We start from the raw sequence: 25,801 nt of genomic DNA on the forward strand, positions 1-25,801 counted from the left end.
CGGAATCTTCTTTTGTAAAATACAAGCTTGAACAAGTGCTTGGAATGGTCCGTCCAGCGTTTTGGTTTTGCTTCCCTTAGATTTTATAAAATAAACATTGGTAAAATTTTAATAATAAATATTAGAAATATCTATACATAGGTTTTATGAAATATTCTAAACGGCGGCGTTGCCCCCGCGGCGAAGCCCCACAACGCCCGGCGCGGCAGCAGCCGCTGCCTCGGGCGGCGGCCGGCGGGAGGCCCGGCCCGGCCCGGCCCGGCCCGGCCCGGCCCCGCGGCCAAAGGCGAGCGCCGCCGGGCTGCGAGGCCGCGGGCGGGGGCCGAGGGCCAGGCCGGGCCCCAGCGCCGGGCGGAACCAACCTTCCCGGCGCCCGCCTCGGGAGGCAGCCGGCACCGTCTCGGCGCTGCACGCCCGGCGGCCGCGACGATGTGGGGCGGCGGCGGCGGGGCGGCCCGCGCTCTCACCCGCGCCCTCGGGCGCCGGCGGGCGGAGGCCGCGCTGCTGGGGGCTGCGGGCGGTGAGCAGGCGGGCGGAGGGCGCGGGCGGGAGGGAGGGACGGCGGGCGCCGGCCCGGTGCGGTGCCCGGGAGCGGCGGGGGCTGCCCGGCCCGCGTCGCCCCCCGCGGCTGAGCCGCCCTAACGGGGCGTCGCTCCACCAGCCCCCTCGCAGGGCCCCCGCAGACCTCCCACCGGCCCCCACCTGGCCGGCGTTTCTGGCAGGCCCTGGCGGCGTCCCCCCGGCCCCGCCGGCCGGCCTGGGCTCGGCGTCCCGGCCGCGGCCTGGCCCCCTCCGCCTGTCCCCAGGGCGCCCGGCAGCCTCGGCGGGAGCGGCCTGGCCACCGGCCGTCAGCTGGGCTGCAGCGCTGCCGCTCTTCTCCCACAGCAGGCACCGACCGGCCTTTCTCACCCGGTTGCACCGCGTTCGTGCTCGCCGCCGTGCCGCCAAGGCTGCTCTGGGAGCCAGCCGAGCGCCGAGCCGGCCCAACGCCAGCCCGTCGGGCCTCCGGCGGCAGGCCCTGGCGGGGTCTCCACACCTCCCACAGAGCTCTCCCAAGGGAGACGTCTTTCCCCCCCGCCACCTCCTCTGGCCCCCGTGCAGCCCTTCGGCGCGATGGTGTTCCCAGAGGTACCCGCAGGTCTCTCCATCGCTCACTGCGGCCCAAAGTCATCTTCAGGGGGCCGGTGCTCTGGGGGAAGCGAGGTATTGCTGTGGTTTGGGATTGCTGGTGGCCGGGCAGCAGCTGGGTGGTGAGGGAGTGTGCGTTGCCGAAGCAGGCGTGGAGAACAGGTTTTAAGACTGTGTCCTTGGCCTGTCTTTGCGCCACCCATCAGGTTTTCTTACTTATGTTTCCTTACCCAATTCATATGACACAAAATGAGCGTGCAGACATACATTTCTTACTCCAATATGTAATGAAACATCGGAGCCCTGTGTTAACTCTAAGCATGTGTATGCACAGCTTGTGGTCAGAGTAAACACTTTGGTGAAATTCTCGCTAACTGAAATGTTTCAGCTGCGTGAAAAGTTCTTTTTCATTCAGGCTCTGAAAAATGTCATCGTACATATTTTGAGAAGTACTGGGATGGTAAACTAGCATGTGCTCTTTTATTTAGTCCCCATGCACTCCCTAAGTACAATAATGAGTAAACGTGTAAAGATTTGCACAGTTAGTATTGTTGTTCGAGGGGAGCACTGTTAAACTAGGGGGTTTGCCTGTGAGCTCTCATAAAGCTGATGTTTTCCATTTGGTTGCTTTTCTTTTATTTATGCAGATGACCATGCTGATCTGTCTTTTCAGACAGGCCTGAGAGGTACCCTTCAGAACCACAACTGGAAGATACAGCTGAAATCCAGTAGTACCCTGCCTGTCTCTCGGACTGAAATAAAAAGCAGCATGTAAGTACTGTACCTCAAGTAATCCTATGGGACAAGGACTGTCATTTTCTATAATAATTTAGTTCTACTTTGTGACAGTGTCACATAAAGTAATTTTTAAATCTCACAAATGTTTAAATGTTTGATGTGGCCTATTTTTGTTTTACTAATTAATAACTTAAAAATTACAGGTGTGCAGCCATCTGTTTGGGAAGATACGTTATACATACAGTGCATAAAATCTGTTTGGTTTTAATCAAGTATAACTAGAATTTCTAAAGGAACAGGAGGGGTTTTTTGTTTTGTTTTTGTTTTTTTTTCATTTTCTGTTGCAGAGTTTGTTTTTCCCATATTTCAGCTGACATGAAATACCGGTATTAGTTTCATGACATTCAGCTTTCATTATTTAGGCTCACCATGAAGAGACTTTTCAGCACTTCACACTCATCAGTGGATTCAAAGGAAATGAGAAAATTCCAGCTCCTGGCGCATAAGTGGTGGGATGAAGAAGGAGAATATTCAGCCCTTCATTCTATGAATGATATTAGAGTGCCGTTTATTAGGTATGATTTTGAAGACCGATTTTTTTTTTTTTTTTATATATCTGCTATTTCTGCATAACCTCAGGAAACACTGTAAAGAGAAACAATTATCAGTACTTAAGGTAACTACATATTGCATCTGCTAAACCATCTTGTGTGTTTGCCATTAATCACATCCCTTTTCTTTCAGAGATACTCTGTTGAACATGAGTAGTAATTATCATCTGGGAACCCCACTTTCTGGAGTAAAGATCCTCGACGTTGGCTGTGGCGGTGGACTGCTAAGTGAGGTAAGAAACAGCGTGCTCCGGTTTCTCTTGTTAAAAAGCCTACAAAGGTTTTGAAATGTTTTACTGTTACACTGTTTAATTTCTAATCCTCTGGGGAGGAGCTTCTCTCTTCTATGATATATTAGTTACCGAATGTTCTGGAGTGCAGTGCATTCTACGAACCTCATAGAGTATTTGGTTTGCGTAGTGGTGGTGGTTTACAGAAAAGGAGGGAATTGGTAATGAGAAATTGTAAAATCCTGGGGTTCATCAGAAAAATAAGATTTCAAACACTGTAAAGAAAAGGAGAGGGGAAGAATGATGTAAAAGGCTTCTAGCTTGATTCTAGCTGTCACAGTATGACAGCTTTTTTTTCTTTTTTTTTTTTCTTTTTCCTTTTTTTTTAATTTGGTGCCTAGGCAAGAATACTTTAATCATGACAATCCTCATTACCAAAGAAGTATTTTCAATTATAAACCCGTTCTTAAATATTCATTTCTTTGAATTGCTTCTCTTCAGTTTTTTATATTGGCGTAGGGATTCTCGCCTTCGCTTTGATCTCATGGGAAAAGTGTGGAATAATGTCAAACACCTGAGACATACCTCCTCTCTGTCCGGAGAGATTCTCCCGGTACAGGGGCTGATGTTACAGCTGCTTCCCGAGGAGGCTACGCAAACCTGGGACTGAGATGTAACTATTTGTGGTGGAACCCTGTGGCCACGCGGGCTCTGAACAGTGCTATGTCCTATCAATAGACTAGGGATGGCTTGCAAGTTTAGGATTACAGATCTGGCTGAGTTACTCTGGGAACTTCATCAGCACCTGAAACGAGGTGTTACAAAAGGACTTAAATCTCTCCCCGTGGCTTTTTTTTTTTTCTTCTTTTATTTTGAGCAAAATCCTGTGGTCTTGGCAAGTGCCTGCTCTCCAACAAGGCTGGCAAAACTGGTGTGCTGCCTCGCCTTCTCAGGCTGAACAACCGGTGAATTTCAGGTTGGAATAACATACGTGTGGTCATGTTCTGCAGCGTGTTTCAGTTTCAAAAGAGGTGATGGCTGAGGTGTTAACCCATGAGTAAGAAGACACTGGAGAAACTTGAGTGACAGCCAAGCCTGATGCTATCCTAGTAAACATCAGTGTTTAGTTCTCATCAGTGAGAGAGTCCTAGAGATAATCATATATTAAGTAACCATTAAAAAGATATGAGGATTTACTATCGCGGGTGGATGTTGAAGAAAGTAATGACAGTAATTAAATACGGCATTGCTTTCCCCCTTTAAGTACTGTGTTGATTTTCCCCCTTTGTTTTTCCTCTATCTGAGGGTAATAGTGGAGGAACTCTTTATTTGGTGTAACAAAATGGATTCAGAACATTTTATTCTAAAAGACAATTTAAATGTGTATATTCCAGTATATTATTTTCTTTGCTTTAATAAACATTTCAAATAAAACTGCTGGATCAGAGCTCATCATTCACTATTGTTTGTCTTGTTCTCTGATAGATGCTTTCTGCATCATGTATGTACATTGCAAAGTTGCAGACACCTTTAAGCAAATTGTTTTCATGCAGAGAATAAATTATACTTTGTATTATTAGCCTCTAGGTAGACTGGGAGCTTCGGTTACTGGAATTGATCCTCTGGAGGACAACATTAGAACAGCAGATCAACACAAGTCATTTGATCCGGTCCTGGCCAAGAGAATACAGTACAAGTCCAGTTCACTGGAGGAGATTGTGGAAGAGTGTATGGAAACCTTTGATGTAATCGTAGCTTCTGAAGTAGTGGAGCATGTGGCTGACCTTGAAATGTTTATCAAGTGTTGCTCTCAGGTGTTAAAGGTAAGAGAGTTTTTGCTTTCATTATTGGGAATATTTATTCTCTTTTATTATTAAGGCTTTCATTTCAAGGAATGTGAAAACACCTACATCTGCATTCGTTTCTCCACTTTGAAGTCTGAACCATGCTCCAGAGGTGCCTTCCATTCTCTTCCATGATGCAAGTACGTCTTCCCAACTTCAGTAACTAAAGTTACGAGGAAATTTATTTCCCCAGCGCTGCCTTAGAAAAGTGTTAATGGCATTACCTAGCATTGCAGTGTTGCTTTGCATCAAGACCTTAAGAAATCTGGTTGCATCTGATTTCACCTAGGTGAGAGAAAACGTGGCAGTGCTGCTGTTGATGGACAGCTGTGGCTCAAGGCTGCATTGAAACTGACTGTAATGATGTTTCTGACTCATGAGATTCTATTCCAGCTCTAGCATCACATCAGATAGTTATGCTTGGAGATAATCAGGTGTTGCTTTATTCCTCTTGATATTATTTCATTTGTGAAGAAGGATGGTAGGCCCAGTGCACAAGCAGCAGCTTTCCTTTAATCTTTTGATTTATCTTTTGGGTCATCAGAAAGAATATAGGTTATTTGAATGGAATGCTTAACTAATTTTCAGCCTGCTGGGGACGTAGAAATTATCCTTTATCTCTACCAAACAGTCTCTTTAGTACTTAGAATTCATTTCTGGCTTTGGTTTTTGACCCTGTAATCATTAAAACAAGCACGGCATTCAGCAGTCTCAAAAATTAGGCAGTATTGCACATCTTACTTTGGTTTTAGTTAAAAAGAAGTTTCTTTTTACAATAGCTATTATATATACCTTAATACCTTTTACTTACTCATTTCCTGGGCAATGTTACGCTATAAGTGACTTTGTTAGATGTTTTTTGGGCAAGGAAATGGTATCGGACCATCTGAGACTTTGATTATGTTGACTGTTTTGATTATGATATGATGACCATGTAGACTTGTAGATAGACAAATTATGTGTTTTAATGCAATTAAGTTTACAATTTAAAAAAAAAAAATTCTTCTAATTGAACATTTTAATCTTTCAATTAGCCTGAAGGTTCTTTATTCATTACTACAATCAATAAAACGCAGTTGTCCTATGTCCTGGGAATTGTGGTTGCAGAAAAAATGATAGGCATTGTACCGGAAGGAACACATGAGTGGGAGAAGTTTGTTCCCCCGGAAGAGCTGGAGCACATCCTGGAATCAAGTAAGTTCCAGGCCAGATGATGGGAATGCAGAGAGAGATTCAAATGCTCCCTGTAGAAATGGCAAGGGGATAAGATAGGTGGGGTGAGTGCTAACCACAGTACACAGCCTTTCCTGTGTGAGTTACCAGTCATATATTATGAGTATCATTTCTGGTTTAAAGACACTACTCCTTACTGGATTTTGCATAAAGTAAATAAACTAAGTGGAGTCCTAAGAATGCAGAGATTACTCAAACAAAATCACCGTTACAGGTGCCCCACTGTTTGATAGCCTAAGCGAAAATGCCAAGGTTTTCCATCCTGTTCTGGTGGCAGAATGTACGCTCTGAAGTGGTTTGTATCCTTTAGGTCAGGTTTGAGAAAATAACTGTATTGGCACTCCAGCGCTGCACTGTTGCCAATGCATTGTTTGTCATCTTCCCCTTGGGAGAAGGCGTTTTTATTTTTGGGTGCTGCATTGCATTCTTTATCCATGTTACGTTACTAAAATATTTCTTCAAAAACGTGAAGATGAAACCTATCACGGATTCATTAGCCAATATAATACTAATTTGAAGAAATAACTGAATTGCCCTGGTTTGATTGCTTTTAAAATAGACAAAGCGCTGAGGTGGGAAGAGTTCTGCCCATTGCCCTCATTCCCTGTGGATGTTTTAAAACCCTCTCACTGAATATTTCACTTTGCTTTAGTTCACTGTAAAGAAGCTGAAGTATGAGTTGAGCCATCCTCTTGGCAAGGTCTTCTCCTGGCACTTTGCAGTGACGCAGTAAGGAACATGACTAGTACCGGTTCAGATGCTGGTGGTTCTTTCCGTTCTGCCTTCAAAAGGAGAAGCAAGTGCAGTGGAGTGATTTGTTTCGATAGGGTGTTTGTTTTCTGCCTTCCCTCCTGTATCCTGCTGGGACACAGCAGAGCCGTGCAGTGAACTGAGAGCTGCTCAGCAGGGAGTGCTAAATCACTCTTTACTTGCACTGAGTCCTTGATGGCATTCTTCTGCCTCTTATATTTTCCATTCCTAAGGGGAATCTGCAGACTCCTTCCAAAGATATGCTTAGAGTTTCACTTTGAAGTGTGTGATGTCAATCTGAAGAATGTCTCCACCTACAGAAGATGCTACCAGTCACATAAGCGCAGTGTTGTGAAGCTGGGGTTTCTAGCATCCCACTTTGCAGCGGCTCACCATATAGCGTGCTAATGATGCATGGCTTGGCACAGAGCTATCGCTGCTGCTGCCAGTAGCAGAACCCACTGTCACCAGTGGTGCCTGTTGCCGCCGCTTGTGGTGGTGTCTGACGAAGGCCAGCTTGTGCAGCACTGCTCCCCAGCTCGGGGGAAGAAGCGTGTTTCAGACTCGCTGTTCTAAAGGGTTTGATGTTGCAGTGACTTACAACATTTAAGAACATCAGTTACTTTATGCCCTCTTCCTTTTCTAGATGGCTTTACAGTCAAGTCTGTGAATGGGATGTTGTATAATCCCCTCTCGGGGTCGTGGAGCTGGATGGAAAGCACAAGCGTTAACTATGCAATGCATGCCGTGAAATCTGGGGCTCGGGGGCAGTCGAGCCCCGGAGACGCCCCGTCAGAGACGGAAGGGGAACAGCCCTCAGCCACAGCTGGCACGACCATGTGACTGTCGGAGATGTGTGGTGATGGACTGCCACCAGGAGCAGAAAAGATGGTTTTACCCAGATGGACATAATAAAACCTTTTGTAACAACAAGCTTGCTGTTTGCATTAATAATGCTTATGCTGGTTTTGGCTAACTATTTTAGGGCAGGCTCAGAAAAAAAAACAAGTGCCCGTTATCTCAGGAATCATTTAAGATTGAAATGAGAAAAGCTTTTAAAGAGTAAGTATTTTTATAAGAAAGTAGTTTCAAATTGTTGGACAGGGAAATGCAAATTATTCTGTCAGTAGCTTGGAGGAAGCCCTTTTATCTGACGGCTTTTTCAGTCCTACCAGGAAAACTCCCATCTCCATAGAATAATAGCTTAAATGTAGAATCAGTTTAAAAACACTATAATGTATGATGAATAAAATGCCTTAGATATTTAAGTTACTCACCTGAGTCAGTTAAATATACGAAACACTTAAAACCCACAAACACTTGTTTTTATACTATGCCTTCTCCCTGAGAAGAGGGAAAAAAAAAAAACCAAAGCAGCAAACTTTTTTTGTCGGGTCATGCTATTTCCACAGTTGATGTGAGCTAACTGCAGCAGAAGGAGAGTCTCCTAGACCAGAGTGCCTCAGCTATCAGAAGTCTCTTCACCAAAAAGGTACTTCTATCTGTGCCTATTATTTCAACTTTCTCCCTCGACCCAAATACAGGGAAGTAAAGTTGCAGGTAAAATTTTGCTAAGCAACCAGAGCTTTCTGCTAGAAGAATGATACATTAGCAGTCTGTCCTAGGACTGAAGTGCCATACCTACTCAGTCTTAAAGTCCTAGTGCCAGGTTAAGGAAAAGTGTTGATCTACGATGAAATAGGACTTTCTAAATAAAATGTCTTGTGTGTGTCCACGGCTGTATCTCTTTCCTTCTCTCTTCCTCTCAGCTTGTATATGGGTAGAGAGGTGGGCCAGCTGTGTTTTTCTAACTTACAGTTTGCAGGGATGAAAACAGAAGGTTTGGGGTGGGGTTTTTTGTTTGTTTGGTTTTGGTTGGTTGGTTGGGTGGGTTTTTTTGCTGTTGTTGCTACCTCTACAGCAGGAGAAATGCACAAGTTTGGTGGGCTGTATTATGGTATTACACATTTGCATTCTTGCTGCTTTGCTACATCTGCATGTTGCCTTGGGATCCAAGTTTCATGATGGACCTGATGATGCACAGAAGAATATCGCTCATTTATAATGGAAATAATAGTAATTCATAGGTACTAAGACTGAAAAGGGTTACCTAGTGTGATCGCTTCCATGACAGTAAATTCTGCTTTATAATATCTGTTTGGGCTGTAGCTTGGCTTTGGGAGGGAGATTCATCTTCATGTAAAGAGTTCAGTGGTGGAGAAGCAACTATGTCGATAAGTAACTTGTTCCAAAAGTTCATCAGCTGAAGTGGTCTAACCTCAGATCCCAGCCAGTGACGTCTTAACGTTTTCATTTCTTAGGTGGGGGACCTCTCTGCTGTCAGCTGTCCCTGTCTTGTAAATGTAGTTGGTGTAGTTTTGAGGCAAGTCACCCCTTAATTTTCTCTTAGATAAATGGACGGATATTATCTCTACAGCTGCTACTGCTACAGTGTAAGTTTCTGAGTTCATACAAAATTTTGTGGTAAACATCCTTTTTGAAGCACGACAGTGGAAGTGGATGCAGCATTTCAGTAGTGGTCTCGCTAATGCTGTCCGCAGGAAGAACGCTGTCCTTCTCCTTCTGCCTGATGTTCTTGTGGACAGGAGTCTCTGCTCCGTCAGTCACGCATGCAAAGCAGCGCGTAGCCGTCAGGAGAGGAGTGACACTGGGGAAAAACGTGGAGCCAGAGCAGATGATAACCAGCGGGTTTTGTTCCTAACAGCGTGTTTTGGCATGTGGGTGAGTTCCCCTAGCCAAGTAATCAACTTCTAAGTTATTGCAACTGTATGACTCTTTGTTGCAAGTTTTACCAATAGTGAATTGAAAGAAACAGTATCCGAAAAGCACTGAGACCTGGACAGATTCCTGGGGTAGTTGACTAGAAACATCTACCAAGGGGGACAGTCCCCCCTTCACCTACTTGTTTGGAGACCTGTCAGCTGAAAAAACAGGTAGATAAAACTGGGATAGAACAGCAGATTTTGTTTGCTTTAAAAGTCCTAAATCCAGATGTTTGTGTAACTAGCTGTTATCCTGGCTTTCTCGTCTGTTCCTTTCTTCCCACTTGCTTGTATTTTGTTATTGAACTGTGAGCCGCCTGGGGGAGGAACTGGTTTTTTTCACTGCTGTTTCTATTGCACTTAGCACAGAAAGCCTTTGATGCTGCTTGGGTTCTCTGCCCGCGCTCACAAAAGGGTTCATGTACCTCATTAACAATGGCTGGCATTTAGGCCACGAGCACATGGACCTGGTTGTCCACGGATACCCCTGTTTTTGACAAAAACCTTATCACAGGCAGCTGACCTTTTGCTCCTGCATGCGTACAGGAGCCCTGTCAACCTAGGAGAGTTTAGTGAGTGGCGTGGGCAAAGGAGTGGGGGCTGCTCGAACGGGTCCGTGTACTCACGGCGTGTCTCCAAATGTCCCGATGTGATCCATCCTCAGTTTCTAGTCCCCAGTTTTCCTCTCCTGGTGGAGTACCCTAACTATTCTGTCTGTATTTCATCCCTCTGGTTAAAACGACCTCTTCTTAAGCTAGAAAGTAAACAATTGAACTAGAGATCATTTTAGTGAGATATCAAACATTGCAAGAGTATCTTACACCTTGCTTTTTAGTTGATTATTTTTTTTAATCCTTGCTTTATTCATAAATGTGCATCTGATACAGTGTAATCAAATTCAGTAATGTGCACTGAATGCATACTACGTATTCGTGCTGCAGAAACTTTTTTCTTAAAATCTATGCATAGGAAACCAATAGAGATTTCACGCTTCTCTTAGCCCAGTTGCTGTGGAAATTTAATAGGTACTATTGAAGTGGACAGAATTTAAGTCAAATAAATTTGGAAATCTTTAGCTTTCCTGTTGCAAGTTGTTCATAAGTATGGAGCCATAGCTTTGACGCTTACAGGAATAGGGGTGGTAGGAGGAAAAAAAGGTAATATTATAGTACCAGGCACACATCTGGGACTAGGGGTGAGGCAAGAGGTGATTCTTGCCTTGAGATTGGGAAAAAGTCATGTTCGGGCCTTATCTTTTTCAGCCTCTGTGTTTATTTATGGTTGTAGACTCTTGAATCTGCTGTTCCCACCCATTTGTTTCTGCAACACAACCAGTCGGAGCAAGGAGCTGATCTAGCCAAAAAATCCAGCAGAGCAGACTACGTTGTTCTGGGCGGTCTCAGCTATTCAGCTCTGATGTGGCTCATCGCGTTGTCTTGTCTCCCCCATCAGTCCACACAGTCCCAGTCCCACCCCCTTTGCTGAGACCGATGCTTCTCCGAGTTGTAAATATATATATATATGTTTGTTTTTTTTTTTTCCAGGGTGCTGGGGGCGGTTGTGCTGTTCAGGGAGCTGAAGTTTCCCACTGTCAAGGACTAGCGCCAGCCAGGAGGTAAGCAGTGGGAGCACAGGGCCAGGGCTGGCTCACTCTGTCTTGTGGAATGGCACTTTCAGATAATAACTGAAACACTAATTGTACTCAAGCCCAATTTAAGTAGTAGGAGAGCTTCAGAGGAGATTTGCATTTAATTTCCTTTTTAAATAAAAACAGAACTTGAAGTTTCCATGATGTCTCATTACGGCATCTCATTGCCCATTCTTCCCTGGTGGTCCAGTGAGATTTCATGGCCGTTTTTACAATTTCTTTACGTACTTTTCCACAAATGCTCTGTGTCAGTTTCTTAGGGAATGGAAAAGAGGAGGGAGAAAGTAGTGGGAACAGAAATGTGTAGCGGCTGTGAGTGGAGACAAGAATAAAGACTATCTTGTAGAAAGTTTTTCTGAAAACAGCTTCTCAGCTTGGTGAAACTCTGGAACGGGTTGCCCAGAGAGGTGGTAGGTGCCCCATCCTTGGAAACACTCAAGGCCAGGCTGGATGGGGCTCTGAGCAACGTGATCTAGTTGAAGATGTCCCTGCCCATTGCAGGAGGGATGGACTAGATGACCTTTAAACGTCCCTTCCATCCCAAAGCATTCTATGATTCTATGAACTTCTTTCATTAGGTTGAAATCTCACCTTTAATTAAAAAAAAAAGGCTTATTTTCCACACATTTCTAAGAAATGCTTGAAAAGAATAATTGCATGCAGTCTAGAGGTTTAGAAGTCAAAAGGCTCAACTTCTGTAATTAGCCAGCCTGATGAAGCAGATTGGAGGAGAAAAAGTGAGACAGAACATGAATCATCACATCAGTGTTGATGCTGTAGTTGCAGGGATTTGAGAGGCATCCAGGAGTACCCAGAATGGAGGACAGCATTGAAAAGCCAGAACTTGTAGAAGGGAGAAGAGCGATGCCTGGAAGATAAATGTGATTCCAGTGGAGATGAGAAACGTGAAATAATGGTATACAGGACAGTCAGGTTCAAGTGTGCCTTCAACGAGGAACTACTGATGGTTGGGAGAGTGGCTTCTTGTCAGATGGAGGCATAACAGTTCAGGTATTCACAGCCTCCCACTTGTTTTTGCATGTTAACCTCCAGTGCCTCGTTCCAAATGCCTACACCCCCACCAATGTCCTGCAAAGCAAAGGTGGGCTCCTCTCGCTTCAAACTGAATATTGGTCACTTAGTGCTCACGGGTAGCTGCTAGCTCCCTCATTCATGGTGCTCCCCATGTTGGTGTAGAGCATCTCTTACCCTGCCACCTGCAGATGTATTCCCGCTGTATTTCTTTGCATTTAATAACCTTTTACCAGGAGCGTAAGTTATAGCAAACTTCTTCACTATCTATCCCAAGATGCCCACAGGTAGGAACAACTTGTATCCTAAACCTGCAACACCGTTGACTCGACTCAGCATTTATTTAATAAAATTGCTAACATTAACTTGTTAAAGGGGAAAAATGCAGAAGCCCGAATGCATAATTTCTCTTCCCCGTCACCTCGCCTTTGAAGTTCTCAAACTGCTCGACGGCACCGCTTCTCCCTTACTGCTTCTGCCGGGCTTTGCTGAGCCTGCGAGGGAGCAGTAACACTCAGTGTGCAATCAGCCTTCAGGACCTCTAAAGCAGACTTCGTGGTTTATTTGGTTCTGTGCTGCTTCAGAATAAATTTCTGTTTTTCCAACTCGGAGTGAATTTTGTTGCTTTGTCTCCTGCTTCATGGTGAGTGACTGAAAAATAGTTCTTTTTAGGTAATGCACTGTCTTGCCATCATAACCGCATATTTTTTCCCAGCCCTTTCTCCACTAGAAAGCAGAACACTGCTTTTATAACCCTTTCAAAATCAGTTGATTCTGCTTAGATTGAGCAGTACTATCAATTTGAATAAAAAGAACGTTATTTTCAGACGATGTTTTTGTGATAAAAATCAGCCTGTATTTCCCCTGGTTCCTCCAGGTTATAGGATAAAATTCTAGTCGTTTAATGGCTGTCCTAACAGTAGACTTTATTTGTATTGACACACGCGCCTTTTTCTTGAAGCAATATAAAATGATGTCATGTTTTATTCTAGCCAGAAGGGCTGGGATTTCACCTAGGATGTAAAATCACCTGACCTGTCTTGACTTACACATGCATTAATTGCACAGCCACCTCTCAGTCCATTAGGAATTCAGGATGTATACTTTGATCTGCATTTTATTGTGCTTTTATTCCTATGTGGAGTCACTCCAGAGATATAATCAATATTCATTTTTTCTAAAAAATAAAATTGTTTTCTGCTTGGAAGGATTGTGAAGACCATTAGTGTTCCATTAATAAATCTGAAACCATTGTTGTGTCCTCATGAGATGTGTTAACTTAAAAAAAACAAAACAAAACAAAAAACAAAAGCCAAACAACCCTGAAACAGCTTGGAGATTAAACTGCTAATAGTGCCTTGTACAGTAGTTGCATTATAAAAACTTGCAATAATAGAAGATATAGAAAATTATCTGGTGTTTATTTTCCTGAATTAGAATAAGCACATACAACTTGAAGACGTATAAAAGTGAAAGTACACAAAACATACAATAAAAAGGAGACCTCAGAAGAATGTATCCAGCTCGCATAAATAACTGTAGAAGTTAGCAGATTCACCCTGAGTGCCCTCTGATGAAGCACAACCTCAGCATTGAAACTTGGGGTTTAATTCCCAGCTTTGCCTTCCAGCTGTTGGAGAAGCGGCAGCTCAGTGCCTCGCCTCCCTTGATCCACCTTGAAGCTATGCTTTACAAAACCAAGGGGACCTGGCTACCCCATCCTAACAGCGAGACCGTCTAACTCCTCGAGAGCGCAACACTTTTGAACACGGGAGGGTTCCCCGATCACGGGTTTGCCTGGAAGCCTCTGCTCTGCAGCCGGGAAAAATGACCCGCTGACTTCTGAGTCACCAGAACAGCATTTCTCGGTACACCACAGCAAGAAAAGTCCTGCCAAAGGGTGTCCGCTATGGAGAAATGTGCGTGGGGAGGATGAGACCTGGCTCACCCTGCTACAGCTGCTGAGACAGTACTCTGGAGACACCTTGTTTTTTCCTTCTCCAGAGGAAGCATGAGACCCCGGGTGAACCTAGGTGCCAAAGTTTCTGCAGCTGTAGTCAGGTGAGATGACGTCCCATGAAAGGACGAGAAAGGGAGGAAGCTCCACGGGCTGCAGGACTTCACAGTGGGTAATGAAAGAAACTTCAAATGGCCTGTCTAGGCAGGACAGCGTTCCCCTGTGGGTCCTGCAGCATCTCTCCCTTATCGAGTCCTACCTGTAGGTAAGGAAAAAGCTGCTGTCTACGGGACTACTTGACAAACACCTTTTTTCCACAACCAAATTCACAATAAACCAAAATCCTGCTATCTGCTATGGTGCTCATCAGTTTGCCTTCCCAGAGGCTGCAGACAGCAGGCCATCAGCTCTGCTGCTGTCTCTCCCATCCCTCTTTATTTCCAGAGCTCTCAGGAGATGAAAGCACAGCCCTGGCCTCAGGGACACGTCCTCTGGAAGGGGCTCTCCTCCTCCCTGTTTCCATTCCTTCTCCTTCTCCTCCCACTGCTTTCAGCTGAGAGTTGATTCGCAGGAAAATGTGTCGCGCTGGAATGATCCCCTCTTCGCATTTTGTGGTCCTATTGCCCTGGATTGGCAGGGTTTGTGCTCGCTAATGGTACACCGCCCCGTTTTGCAGAGTCTGCAGCAGCTCACGCTTTTATCTCTGTCATTACCACCTTAGGCTAGTTGCTAGCTAATCTAAGGCAGATGCTTAAACAACTTGTTTCCCAGCAGCAAACACCTCTTACTTCACAGGGTTATATCTGAAGACTGTATGCATCTTTTGAAAACAGTAAATATGGTAAGGAAAGGAAAGCTGTTTAAGGAAATCTGCAAAAACTTCATATATCTCTATTATTAATCAAATATGGACTGAGACGCCAAGCAGGTCACAGCAGTATGTACTGCAAATCTTAATTCTTCTGATCAGAGGATGCTGTAAATGGGAGAGGGAGAGCGCTTACAAACGGGCAAAGACTGGGAACCACCACACCGGGCTATGGCAAGCAACCTGTAGCTGGTTCCCAACGTTATTCTGCTACCAAGCGAGTTTTACATGAAAGATCTGACTATAAAAGTGTGTAACCGCCCCCAAAACATTACGAGGGTTGTCAGTCATCCAAAAAGCTTGTAAATAAATAAAAACAACTAAAGGATCGTGAGGCTGGAGGTCTGTCAGTTTTCTGTTTATCTGGCTCTGTATTAATGACTTACGGATGTGACCAACTTAGCAGCAAGCTGCCAGCCTGAGTATTTCCACCTGCAGAAAGCAGGAGGTTTCATGCAAAGCCATTTTTTTTTGGTGAAAGCAAGGAATGCTGAGATATTTACATCATTGGGGGCAGTCTCAGGGTATGCGTCACCTCAGAAAGTGGCTTTCTTTACCAGAAAGTGCAAGGTAAACACTGGGGAACTGCTGGAATTGCACTTAATGTGGACTTAGATACAGGTACTTCTGTATAGCACAGTAGAAGTAGTTTGGACTCTGCATGTTTTGCGTTTCCTATGTATTTGTACCTTTGTATGTCACTAAAGTTATCATTAACTCCTTTTCTAAATCCAAACCGAAATGCAGCATGACCATTTTGGAGCTTTACCTTGGCTACTTTTACCTGAATAATTAAAAAGATGTGTATATGAAACTCAAGGTGCCCAGAGAGATTATTAATATTGCAACAAAACCAATCCTGGCAGCAGTCAGTGATTATTTCAAAAGGATCCTGGAGAGCCTGTTGGCGATGAAAAAGCCTTTTTTCACCCTCTCATAAACTCAGCCCTCACCACAAAACTCTGTTAAATTAAATCTTCTGCAGACAAGAGCTATTTGAAAGAGAAGGAAAGCATTTCCGTACCACCGGAGGATGCCCCGCCAGGACATGAAGCGAGAGCCCTGCCCGGGCAGGGGTGTCACTTTGGCTGGGGACAGCCGGTCACCGTGCATGGGCACAGCAAGGCACTTTCGCTTCAGGCAGAGCAACCCATAAAAACAACCTGTACCGATTAACGGAGCTGTTAAAAGCTTCGTGCTGCCCAAACTCTGGCCAGCTGGAAGAGAGAGGGCAACAAGCAGAAGCCACGGGTGCTACCGGTGTGGGAGACAGGCAGAAAATGGGTGGCCCTATTTCTTGAAGTCCTGGGGGAGAACTGGCACGTGAAACTGCTGTTCAAACCCAGTTGGCAGCAGTACGGGAAAGCAAAAATCAGGGTGAGGCATTTGGCGTGAGCCCTAACTTTTAAAAAGCTTCGTTAGTTCTCAGCCAAAATACAGGCGGGACAGCTTCTGTGGTGGGACTCCTCAAAGACCCATCGCAACCACGGGGCCCAGAGTGTGGCTTTGGCACCCACCGCCAGCTCCGCAAGCAGCCTGCCGTGCTAACCTGTCCTGGTTTCGGCTGGGATAGAGTTAATCTTTTTTTCCTAGTAGCTGGTATAGTTCTGTGTTTTGGATTTAGGATGAGAATGATGTTGATAACACACTGATGTTTTAGTTGTTGCTGAGTAGTGTTTACATGAGTCAAGGACTTTTCAGCTTCCCATGCTCTGCCAGTGAGAAGCTGGGAGGGGGCACAGCCAGGGGGGCTGACCCGGGCTGGCCAAAGAGCTATGCCATACCATATGACATCATGCCCAGTATATAAACTGGGGGGAGTTGGCTGGGGGATGGGGACCGCTGCTCGGGGACTGGCTGGGCATTGGTGGGCGAGTGGTAAGAAATTGCATTGTGCATCACCTATTTTATATATTCTTTTATCATTATTATTATAATTTTCCCTTCCTTTTCTGTCCTGTTAAACTGTCTTTATCTCAAGCCATGAATTTTACTTTTTTTTCCCCGATTCTCTGCCCCATCCCACTGCAGCGGGGGCAGGTGAGCGAATGGCTGTGTGGCATTTACCTGCCTGCCGGGTTAAACCACAACATAACCACAGGCTTTTTTTAAAGAGGTGCAATGAACACAAAGACACTACAAAAAAAAAAAAACCAAACAGATTAATGTAATGAAGATCAAGAGTTTTTATACCAATATGCAGAAGCCAGTACTACTAATGAGTTTGTTAGTGCCTCCCTGCCCTCAAATCAAGCTGCGGACTTCAGCAGAAAACTTGACTTGCTATATAACAAAGTAGGCTTAGATTCATGTTAACTGGAAAAATCTACTTATTTTATTCTATTATTCTCCCTTCCTTTAGGCAGCCACACTAGAACAGATTACAGATAAAAGTATACTTCAAGGTATAGATCTTGTTTTGCTCTGCACAATGTGTCTGAGGGATGACTGCTCCAGACTGTGCCGTGCTCGGTGTGTGTTTGCAGCCAGACAGGCATGTGGGTGTATCACTGTTAGCTCTTATTCTCCCCACTCAAAAAAATGAAAAGTGGTAATTTAGCAAAGATGCAGAGCCGGATTCCCACCCTCCCTGAGCGAGAGAGCAAGCTGGCCGTCAGTCCGGCGTGCATCACCTGTGAGCTTCTTTGAGGCAAAGGTGTGAAAACCCAAAGGTATGCCAGGAACCAGTCCCAGACTGCAGCACCTGAAACGCACAGGAGCAGAAAGCGATACCCACCGCCGGACGAAGTGCCATGGCTTGGGTTCCTGGGCACTACCACCGTCTGATAAACCTCTCTAATACAAGTCATTGGTCACAGGCAACAGTGGTGCCTTGTGAGGTTGTGCACTTTCCCTGGAGGAATGGACACTGCCTTCTTCCACAGCCAGGGAAAAGGCGGGCTGAGGACATGCTCTTTGCTGTTTTGCCAGCAGATAAGCTTGACTACCACACTGCCTGGCCAAATTGATTCCGTATCTTCTGGCAGGAGACTTTGAAAGCGCGAGGAAGAGGCTGGCAGAGCACCGCTAGCGAGTCAAGTGTGTGGGACAGGTACGAGGGTACAGAACTTGTGTTTTATCCATGTTCTTTATTTACTGTTGTTAAACTCTCGCTACCAAGATGTGACATTCGGACATGCACCTTTGAAATGGCCAAGTCTGGTCAGTGCCATGCAGGTCATAACCAACCTCTTAAAATCTGGTTTACGAGCAGGACGACAAGGCTGCCAGGGTGTCTGCAGGGATCTGTATCCAACACCCACCCCGAGGCACAGGGGATCTGCAGCTGGGGCTTCCCGCGCTGTGGCATCACTGTGTGCTGGATCCTTGCAGCCTCTGGGCAACACCGCACCCAGAGCAGCAGCAGTGCAGCGTAAGGTCCGTGTCCAAAAGGAGGGTGGCAATCTCCTTGCTGAACAAATGTTAAACACCTGACTAAATAATAATCCTGGGGCAACTGGTTTGTCTTACTGTCTCCCTTGCATCTGTACAGCATCTTAATGCCAGCAAAGGCGCAGCCAGGACTACCAACACAAAGCATTGACTTCCAGAGCATAAATTGCAGTAATGCTTCCTTCCAGACACCAGGTTTGCCTCCCTTGTCTGGGGCAGCTCCGGAATGTGAATGGTTTAATACCTTCTTCCCACTCTCCTCTCCCTCACAGGTCTTCCCCAGCTGTGCTGGCCACTGATTCAAAATGCAGGTTTTAGGATAGCTCATTTGCCTCTGAAAGTCAAGCAGTGTCAGCAGCTGGGACGTGGATGCCCAGGACTTTTCTCTGCCCTCACAGAAGCTTAGATCCCATCTGTAACTGGATCCCTCTTATCTGTGACACGGCGAGGAACTCCCTTGCAGCAGCAAAAGCTGAGACCAACTACCAGGCTGTGACAGTACAGATTTATTAGGCTGTCTGCCACTTGAAACAAATCTTCAGCCTGAGATTTGCAGGTGCTGTAGCAGAGAAAAAGCGCTTTTCTTCTTTGTCTCTTCGCTGCCCTGTCACAAGACTTTAACCAAACCTCATGCTGCAAATGATCAGTCGTGGCATGAAGCGGCTGCTGCTCTTGCCTTCCACTCTTACTTCATTACCTGTGCGCCATCTGTAGCGTGAAGTGGCCCAAAAGCTGCGAAGAAGGTGCTCAGCCAGCACCTCGCTGAGGGCAAAGGAGCACAGCAGGTTTTGGAGGGAGCAATCTGTTTGTGGAAACGAGATTTACCAGGTCCCTGGGACCTCTCTGATCCCATTAATTCCCGAGAGCAGGGCATCAGCACAGCATCAAACACGTGCTATGTAACAAACACTGGGCTCTTGCACTGTAGCCTGTGGTTACTGCAAACCTGTAAACAACAAGTTAAAAGCGAGGAATAAAACAAAATGCTGCAAGGAGCCACTGCAGGGAAGTGTCAGTGCACAGCAGCCTTCCCGGTGAGCGCAGGCAGGAGGCAGAGACCCTTGCTCTCACCGATGTTGCACACCAGTGCAACTGTTCACCGCTGGCACTTGGGGAAGTTGGCACACGGATCGGAACTCCACGGCTTCGCTCAGGGCTCTCCCCTTCCTCATCTTCCTCCTTTGTCTCATCTGTCCCATACCCTGAGGTAAAGTGTCTACAGAGCCCTGGTCATAGACCCTGCCTATCCCCAACCGGACACTGGAAGTTGCTTCATTTGTGTGAAGAATTGGGTCGCTTCTATTGCCCCTGATGGAGTAATGAAATATCTAACTTGTGGGAGCTTTTTAGGGCAGCTGTGTACACACCACAGCATTTAAGTATTCGGGCAGTGGTATTAATCACAAAGCAAAGGGTGTTGTTAGCGGTTTAGGGTCAGTGTCATGTGCAAGCTGTGGTATCTGGCAGCATGTAACACGAAGTCCCGCTGATAGCACCATGGGGCACCCAGGGCTCCCACTGCGGCAGGCAGGCTGCAGGCAAGGGAGCAGTGGGACCCTCAGTGCCAGACGCATCTCGAGGGATTTGCTCTAGGGTCGCTTTGCTGCCCTTTCGCTGTGCCCTTCTGCTCGTCGGGCTGTTCTCCTCAGCCACCCCACCTCGTCGGAACGGCGGACAGAAAACCGCCGCGGATGCCAGGTGTTCCCAGACGCCGGCGGCAGTGCCCGCTGCGGCCCGCGCCGGCCCGCGATGGCGCGGCGCCTTTCGCCCCCGACACGGGATAAAACACGGGGCCTCGCTTCCTCCGTGAGGGAGCGGTGGATCACGGATGCTTTCACAGGACCGGCTTCCACGCCAGCCCCCAGGCGTGAAGCGCGGTTAGCGGCCGGGCTTTTCGCCCTGAATGTTGGAGAACGGTCACGCGGCCGGGCCGCGGAGTCCGCCGCTGCAACCCTCCCGCCCCGGGCCCGGCGGGGGGACGCGGAGTTCCTCCGCAAGGGCAGGCCCGGCCCGGCCCATCCCCTCTCCTCTCCTCCCCTCCCCTCCCCGCCGCCGTGCGCAGCCGCGCAGCGCCAGCTGAGGGAGCCGCCGGAGCCGCCCGGCGCGGCGCGGCGCGGCCCTCCCCGCGGCCGCGGCTGAGCTGGGCGGGGCGGGACGGGACGGGACGGGACGGGGCAGGGCAGGGCAGGACAGGGCAGGTGGGGGGCTCGGCGGGGGATGCGGGGCCCGGGCGCAGCATGCTGTGGGGAGTGGGCCTGGCGGCGCCCCGCTCCTGCGTGGCGGACCTGAGCCGCAACCGCAGCCTATCGCTGGGGTGGTGCGCGGGGCCCGAGGAGCCGCCGCCCGCCCTCTATGGGGGCGAGATCGTCGCCTTCCCGCTGGCGGGCGGGGGCGCGGGCGGCACCATGGCGGCGCTGGGCTCCGACTCCTGGTGGAAGAAGACGCTGTACCTGACGGGCGGCGCCCTGCTGGCCGCCGCCGCCTACCTGCTCCACGAGCTGCTGGCCATACGGTGAGGCGGCGGGGGGCTGCCGGCGGCGGCGGCGGCGGCCGGGCGGGGGCTGGGCCGGCAGCGGCGGGCGGCCGGCAGCGGCGGGGGACCGGCAGCGGCGGGGCCTGCGCCGGGCCGGGCGCAGCCCCCTGAGGAGAAGCGGTGGGCGCCAAGGGCGCGCTCGCCGCGGGGCTGAGGCGGCGCTTACCTGAGGGGAGAGGGCGTCGAGGCCTGGTTTCTCTGCCTCACCGTGTTTTTGCCATTCCCCCCCCCCCCCCCCCCCCCTTTTTTTCCCCCGTTTACCCTTTGCAGCAGTGCAGGGGGGGCTCCCAAGAGGTGCCCCGCGCTCGCCTCCACAGGTGGCCAGGGCGGCCGCGGTGCCGGCGCTGCCTGGGGCCCTGCCGGCCCTCGTCCCCGGTGCAGGGCCGGCCCAGCCCGCTGCCTGCCGCGGCGGCCTGGGCGCTTCTCGCTGCCTCTGGATCCGATGAATCAAAAACCTGCAGCACTCCGTTAAGGGAGGCCGTGTTTGTTGCCTAGGCCAGGATTTCTCCTTTGTGTATTTAATGTGCTGATGTATCGTGTGCCTGTTCATTTTTTTTTTTAATTCTATTTTCTATTTGACAGGAAAGAGCAAGAGCTTGATTCGAAGGATGCTATCATACTGCATCAGTTTTCAAGGCCTAGCAATGGTGTTCCCAGTTTATCTCCATTCTGTCTGAAAATGGAAACTTACTTGAGGATGGCTGATTTACCCTACCAGGTACATTGTGCAGTTTTCCTTTACGTTGCAAGTCGCTATAATTTCATGAAATGCCAAATAGGCATCCCCTCTCCCCTCCCCCCAATCCATCTCATCCGGGGAGATGTTAACATACACCTACAGCTAGGTGGGTACACCAACACTTTTAGGTCTCCAGTTAAATTTGGTGTATGACCTTTAAAGATACGACTTGAATAACGTCAGTCTGGAACAGCTCCTGATTTAACTGGCAAAGCTAAATGAACGTTAGAAGCTAACTTGGCTGGAAATGCTGAAGTGGGACAGTAGTCTGGAGTTTATATAACGCTAAATAACACCCCAAAACTAAAGCGTAACATTATTTGGTCTTTGAATTTCAACATGCTAAAAGATCAAGATGAGGCAGCTGCAGCTTCTTATTTCCCTGGAGGGTTTCTCTCTGGAGCTCTCCTGGGAAGTCGTGCTTGCCTTTTGCTTCACCTCCCATCGCCGGTGCTTCCCCTCCAGTGAAGGGAGACAGGATTGCTTTTAGAGGTCGTGAATGCTGCTTCTGAATTGTGGCTGAGTGCATCCTATGCCATCTTCCCGCAGGGGATGAAGCCTGAGCTACTGTGGTGAATGAAAGCTGGAAGAGCAGAAATTTGAATCTAGCAGTCTCGTCTGTTAGCGTCAAGGTTTAGTTGTGACGCCGCGAGTCTGGCATGTGCCTTGTTGAGGTGTCGCAGGCTGTACAGCACGCAAGCTCTTTGAAGCATGGGGCAGGTTTCTTTTCTGTTTGTGTAAAGCATTGAGTGCATTTAGGATGATACAACAGTGGTGATAAGTATAACAAGGATCTTAGGTAGAAGAAATATGTGTCTCTTCCCCCCCGCCGTCCTTTTTTTTTTCCCCCCAAGTGATGTAAATTTGGCATCTGACTTTGTCTCAAAGAGGCTGAGCTGTGGGTAAGTTGCACGCTCACCCCACATGGGTTCAAGTCACTTTTCACTGCTGCATACCAAGGTGTTAGGAAGAACGTTTCGTTTATGTCCGGTGTTTTACAGAGGAAAACCAACTATATTACAACTTTGGGGTTTTTTTACACATTTGTGGTGGATATTCATTCAGCTTCATATGCGATTAAACTCCTTTACATCGGAAGTGAAAGAAAACCTAATTAGTACATTTTGCTTAAGTCTTTAAAAGCCGGAGTTCAATGTTCATTATCTTGAGATTTAATGGTACTTGAATCAGATACTTCAGAGCATTAAAGAGGGAGATTTCCGTCCCATGGGATGTATTTTCCTCATTTAGGTTTACAGAACCTGCGAGATACTGAAGTTTGAACGTGTCATTGGAGCAGGAGGACTTAGTGCACATTGCTTCTCCACCCAGAGAAGTTTGGGTAGAAATTGCATGTTTGAAGGGAAAAGTATTTTGGTGAGGTCTGTTTTCTTTCTAATGGCAGTTGATGTGGTTCAGAGGTTTGCAATGATCAAAGTTGCTCTGGTAGAGAGTAGTTAAAGAAGGCTGCAGTATAAAAGATGGTTGTGACAGGATACGGTCACTTCTAAAAGATAACGCTGCGCATCTGTGTGATTCAGATGGAGTCGTTTAGATAGCTAACGCTGGGTAGAAGCGAGTCACCCAGCTTTCTGGAGAGAGAGGGATTTCCAGAGGGTTATTCTCCCATCTTTATTTTCTGTGCTGAAAGTGAGCATTGATTTTTGGTGTTGCATCTCTCTCTATCCCTACTCACTAGCTGTGAGCACAGTAAGCTGGTGTAGGTCAGCAGGACCACCAAAAGTAACAGTCCTACCTTCAGCAGCTCCCTCTTGTGCCTTGCTGCACGTGCTTTTCTGTGCCAGATCAGGCTGGGGCAGAGCTGGCCTAGCTGGAGCCATGAAGATTTAATTTATGTATTTTTAACACAGCTTGGTTCCCCCCACATTCCACATGCCATGCTGCAGGAGCAGGAATGGGTCTCGTGGGTGCTGGGAACACCAGGCTTCTGCTTTAACTGTGCCGGTTTACACGGGCTGAAGGTGTTTGTGGGGTTACTGACCCTATGTAGGGTTTTAGAGGTAAGTTCGGTGGAGGTAAGCTTACGAGCTGAGGACACAGCTTTTTTTCCAGAAGAGGCAAGTTTCTGTCCTTGCGTTAGGAGTATGGTGCTGTGTTCGGCTCTGACGGGTGGTGGAAGGTATGGATGCCGCCCTGGGATTGAGCGGTAGGGGAGCCAGCATCGTTGTCAGCTGGAGTTTCGAAGTTTCCTATACTTGGACTACCTGGAGACTTTTATTTTGTTCCCTCGTGGTTGTGTTACTGTGGGACACTGTAGGTGACAGAGACATCCGATGGCCCCCCCGCAGCGGGCAGCAGGGTGGGTGTGTAAGGGGGGGTACGGCCGGATGCAGGAGGAAACACCTCGCTTCCCCGTGCGCCGACAGGGGCTGTGATGGAGAAGCCATGGCGCGCCGGGTGGCAGCTGGTGCCGGGGCTCGCCTCCGGAGAGTTGCTGTGGTCATCACCTTCCTAGGGCTGCTTTGAAGCGGGGGTTGTGAAGAGAGGTGAAGAAAAGGCAGCAGGGTGGTCAGACTGTTTTTAGTCTTTCGATTCCGTGTGTTTATACTTTTATTATAGTGCATCAGACTATTGAGTAATGTCCTGTGTGTTACACAACGTGCTTTAATGACATGCGAGAAGTGAAATTGGGTGACACATTCCCACCTTACTCTCATCTGAATTTCTCCCAATAGATGTGCTCTTGTAATGTGCTTACGTTTTCTTCAAGCTGCCTTTCTAGGTGCGAGTTCTCCATCAAAAATAATTCAGGCAGCTCCACCCTGGCTGAGTTGTCATAGTACCTAGCTGTTTTTCCAAAATGTTTGATGCTTTTCTTGATAAAGCTTGCTTTGAAAGAGCCCATTCTGGGTGCTTGTGGAGATCTTTTGGGTATTCCTTGATTCCCTCACAAATATGAAGAGCTGAGCGCTTATGTAATCTGATAAGTAATTAGCACAGCAGAAATGTGCTGTTTTAATGCCAGGTCTGTGAAGATGGTAGCCTCCTTGGGAAGGGACATGAGTAAAAGTAAAAGCATAGGCAGCAGTAATTTAAAATGTCAAACCTGATTTCTTCTGGATAGTACTATAAAATTACCCCAGAAGTGCCCTATGCCATTCTGTTTATAAATTCCTCTATAAATGAGTTTCTGGGGAGCTCTTGTTATTGTTGCTTTGCAGGCTGCAGCTCAGTTAAATGTACTATGAGGTATGAGGGGATATTTTGTTTGGTTGTTTTTGGTTTTTTAATGATAATACCATAGCTTTTTCCCTGCTTTGCAGCTGGAACAATTTTTAAGTGGAAAATTGATAAATATTTGATGGCAATTAGTAGCAACCGTAAGGATACCGAGGTTTCAAGCCTAAAAATACCAGTTTTGGAACAGTGGATACAAGAACAGTATAACAGATTCGGCAAAAGACTAAGGTTTTCTCAGGTCATTGAAAGATGTTTCCTATTTTGTTTGATAAACCGTATGTAATGAAACATGAAAATCCTGAGAAGGCTTTTTTAAGTTTAGGTAAACCAACTTTCCAATAAGAACTTTAGCTCTCATTTGTGTTCTTGAGAGTGTAATATTAATGCAGTACTAACAAGTTCTTACACAATGTATTTATATATATTATATGTATGTGCTTGAAGAAATGTGCAGTTGAATAATAAGAACCTGCTTTTTTTTCATGGGTTGCAAATAATATGGACTACAGTAATTGCAATATGTAATAAACACATCTTCAAGTCTAGGAGCTTCTACAAAACATCAGTGTTTGTGCACAAGAGGGGAAATCTCATACTGAAAGGGCTTAACAAAGATTAAGCCAGCAATTCTCGGTGCCATATAGACACACTATGTAGTTCCAGAAAAAGCTTACGATTCTGTAGTAAATTAATAATGAAAAATTCTGGAAAGCTATCAGTCAGTCTGAGTGCTGAAAGAGCCTTTTTGGTGACGGAAAGGTCTGGAAGGTGGAAGGATGGGGCAGTGCCCTCCTTTCAGTTTCAGGTGTTCAGCAGTTTTAGAGTTTCTCCCATGGACCAGAGTAATAACCCCCATGTCACCCACACATGCAAGTGGGGTGGATTCAGGTGCTTTGTTCACCCACACAGGGATGAGACATTGTATAATCCGGTGTCCCTAGCAGGCTATTTGTTTGGGCAGAAATCCCAGAAAAGGCAACAGCCAGAAGGCATTGTTTTCCCAGCAGCGTTACCCATTTTGTCTGTTTTCATCCACAAGGGAAGAGCCTCTGGGAATGGCTGCGTGCTCGTAGTGCATTGCACATCCACATTTTGAGCGGTAGCCAGGATGCT

The 25,801-nt window shown here is 47.1% G+C and overlaps 2 protein-coding genes across 14 annotated transcripts in view; both read left to right on the plus strand.

Moving 5' to 3' along the window:
- Positions 1–288: 288 nt before the first annotated feature.
- COQ3 (coenzyme Q3, methyltransferase) lies at positions 289–15,156 on the plus strand. 8 transcript variants are annotated; one of them, XR_015708155.1, is made up of 13 exons: positions 298–520; positions 886–1,203; positions 1,776–1,899; positions 2,289–2,441; positions 2,611–2,710; positions 4,288–4,530; positions 5,586–5,745; positions 7,181–8,026; positions 8,856–8,987; positions 9,096–9,276; positions 10,862–10,932; positions 11,746–11,976; positions 13,628–15,156. XR_015708155.1 is itself a non-coding variant. In XM_087774383.1 (8 exons), the coding sequence occupies exons 1-8, from the start codon at positions 430–432 to the stop codon at positions 7,375–7,377; spliced, it is 1,386 nt and encodes a 461-aa protein (XP_087630509.1). In that variant the 5' UTR covers positions 298–429; the 3' UTR covers positions 7,378–8,269. The 8 variants fall into 8 exon arrangements, 2 of the variants coding, with proteins under 2 accessions (XP_087630510.1, XP_087630509.1); XR_015708156.1 differs by lacking the exon at positions 13,628–15,156 and having other exon boundaries at positions 7,181–7,596; positions 7,947–8,026; positions 11,746–13,249; XR_015708154.1 differs by lacking the exon at positions 13,628–15,156 and having other exon boundaries at positions 9,072–9,276; positions 11,746–13,250.
- A 5,168-nt stretch (positions 15,157–20,324) lies between these two features.
- The window catches only part of FAXC (failed axon connections homolog, metaxin like GST domain containing), a 28,654-nt gene continuing 23,177 nt past the window's right edge, over positions 20,325–25,801 (plus strand). For all 6 annotated transcript variants that reach the window (XR_015708783.1, XM_087776706.1, XM_087776702.1 and 3 more), the window contains exons 1-2: positions 20,325–20,727; positions 21,331–21,466. Coding sequence is in view for 5 of the 6 variants with exons in the window: in XM_087776706.1 (XP_087632832.1) it covers positions 20,453–20,727; positions 21,331–21,466 (411 nt within the window). In the remaining variant the exon portion in view is untranslated. The remainder of the gene's footprint in view (positions 20,728–21,330; positions 21,467–25,801) is intronic.

Source organism: Nipponia nippon, unplaced genomic scaffold, assembly GCF_047370975.1.
Source record: "Nipponia nippon isolate SJK-2023a ecotype South Korea unplaced genomic scaffold, ASM4737097v1 scaffold_4, whole genome shotgun sequence".
NCBI classification, from domain to species: Eukaryota; Metazoa; Chordata; class Aves; order Pelecaniformes; family Threskiornithidae; genus Nipponia; species Nipponia nippon.

What these genes read in the sequence shown, in the direction of transcription:
- COQ3 (XM_087774383.1), top strand. Translation starts at nt 430, where the DNA reads ATGTGGGGCGGCGGCGGCGGGGCGGCCCGCGCTCTCACCCGCGCCCTC. An exon ending in GCTGCTGGGGGCTGCGGGCG is followed by an intron (nt 521 to 885) that starts GTGAGCAGGCGG and finishes CTTCTCCCACAG; the next exon opens with CAGGCACCGACCGGCCTTTC. An exon ending in GGTGCTCTGGGGGAAGCGAG is followed by an intron (nt 1,204 to 1,775) that starts GTATTGCTGTGG and finishes TTATTTATGCAG; the next exon opens with ATGACCATGCTGATCTGTCT.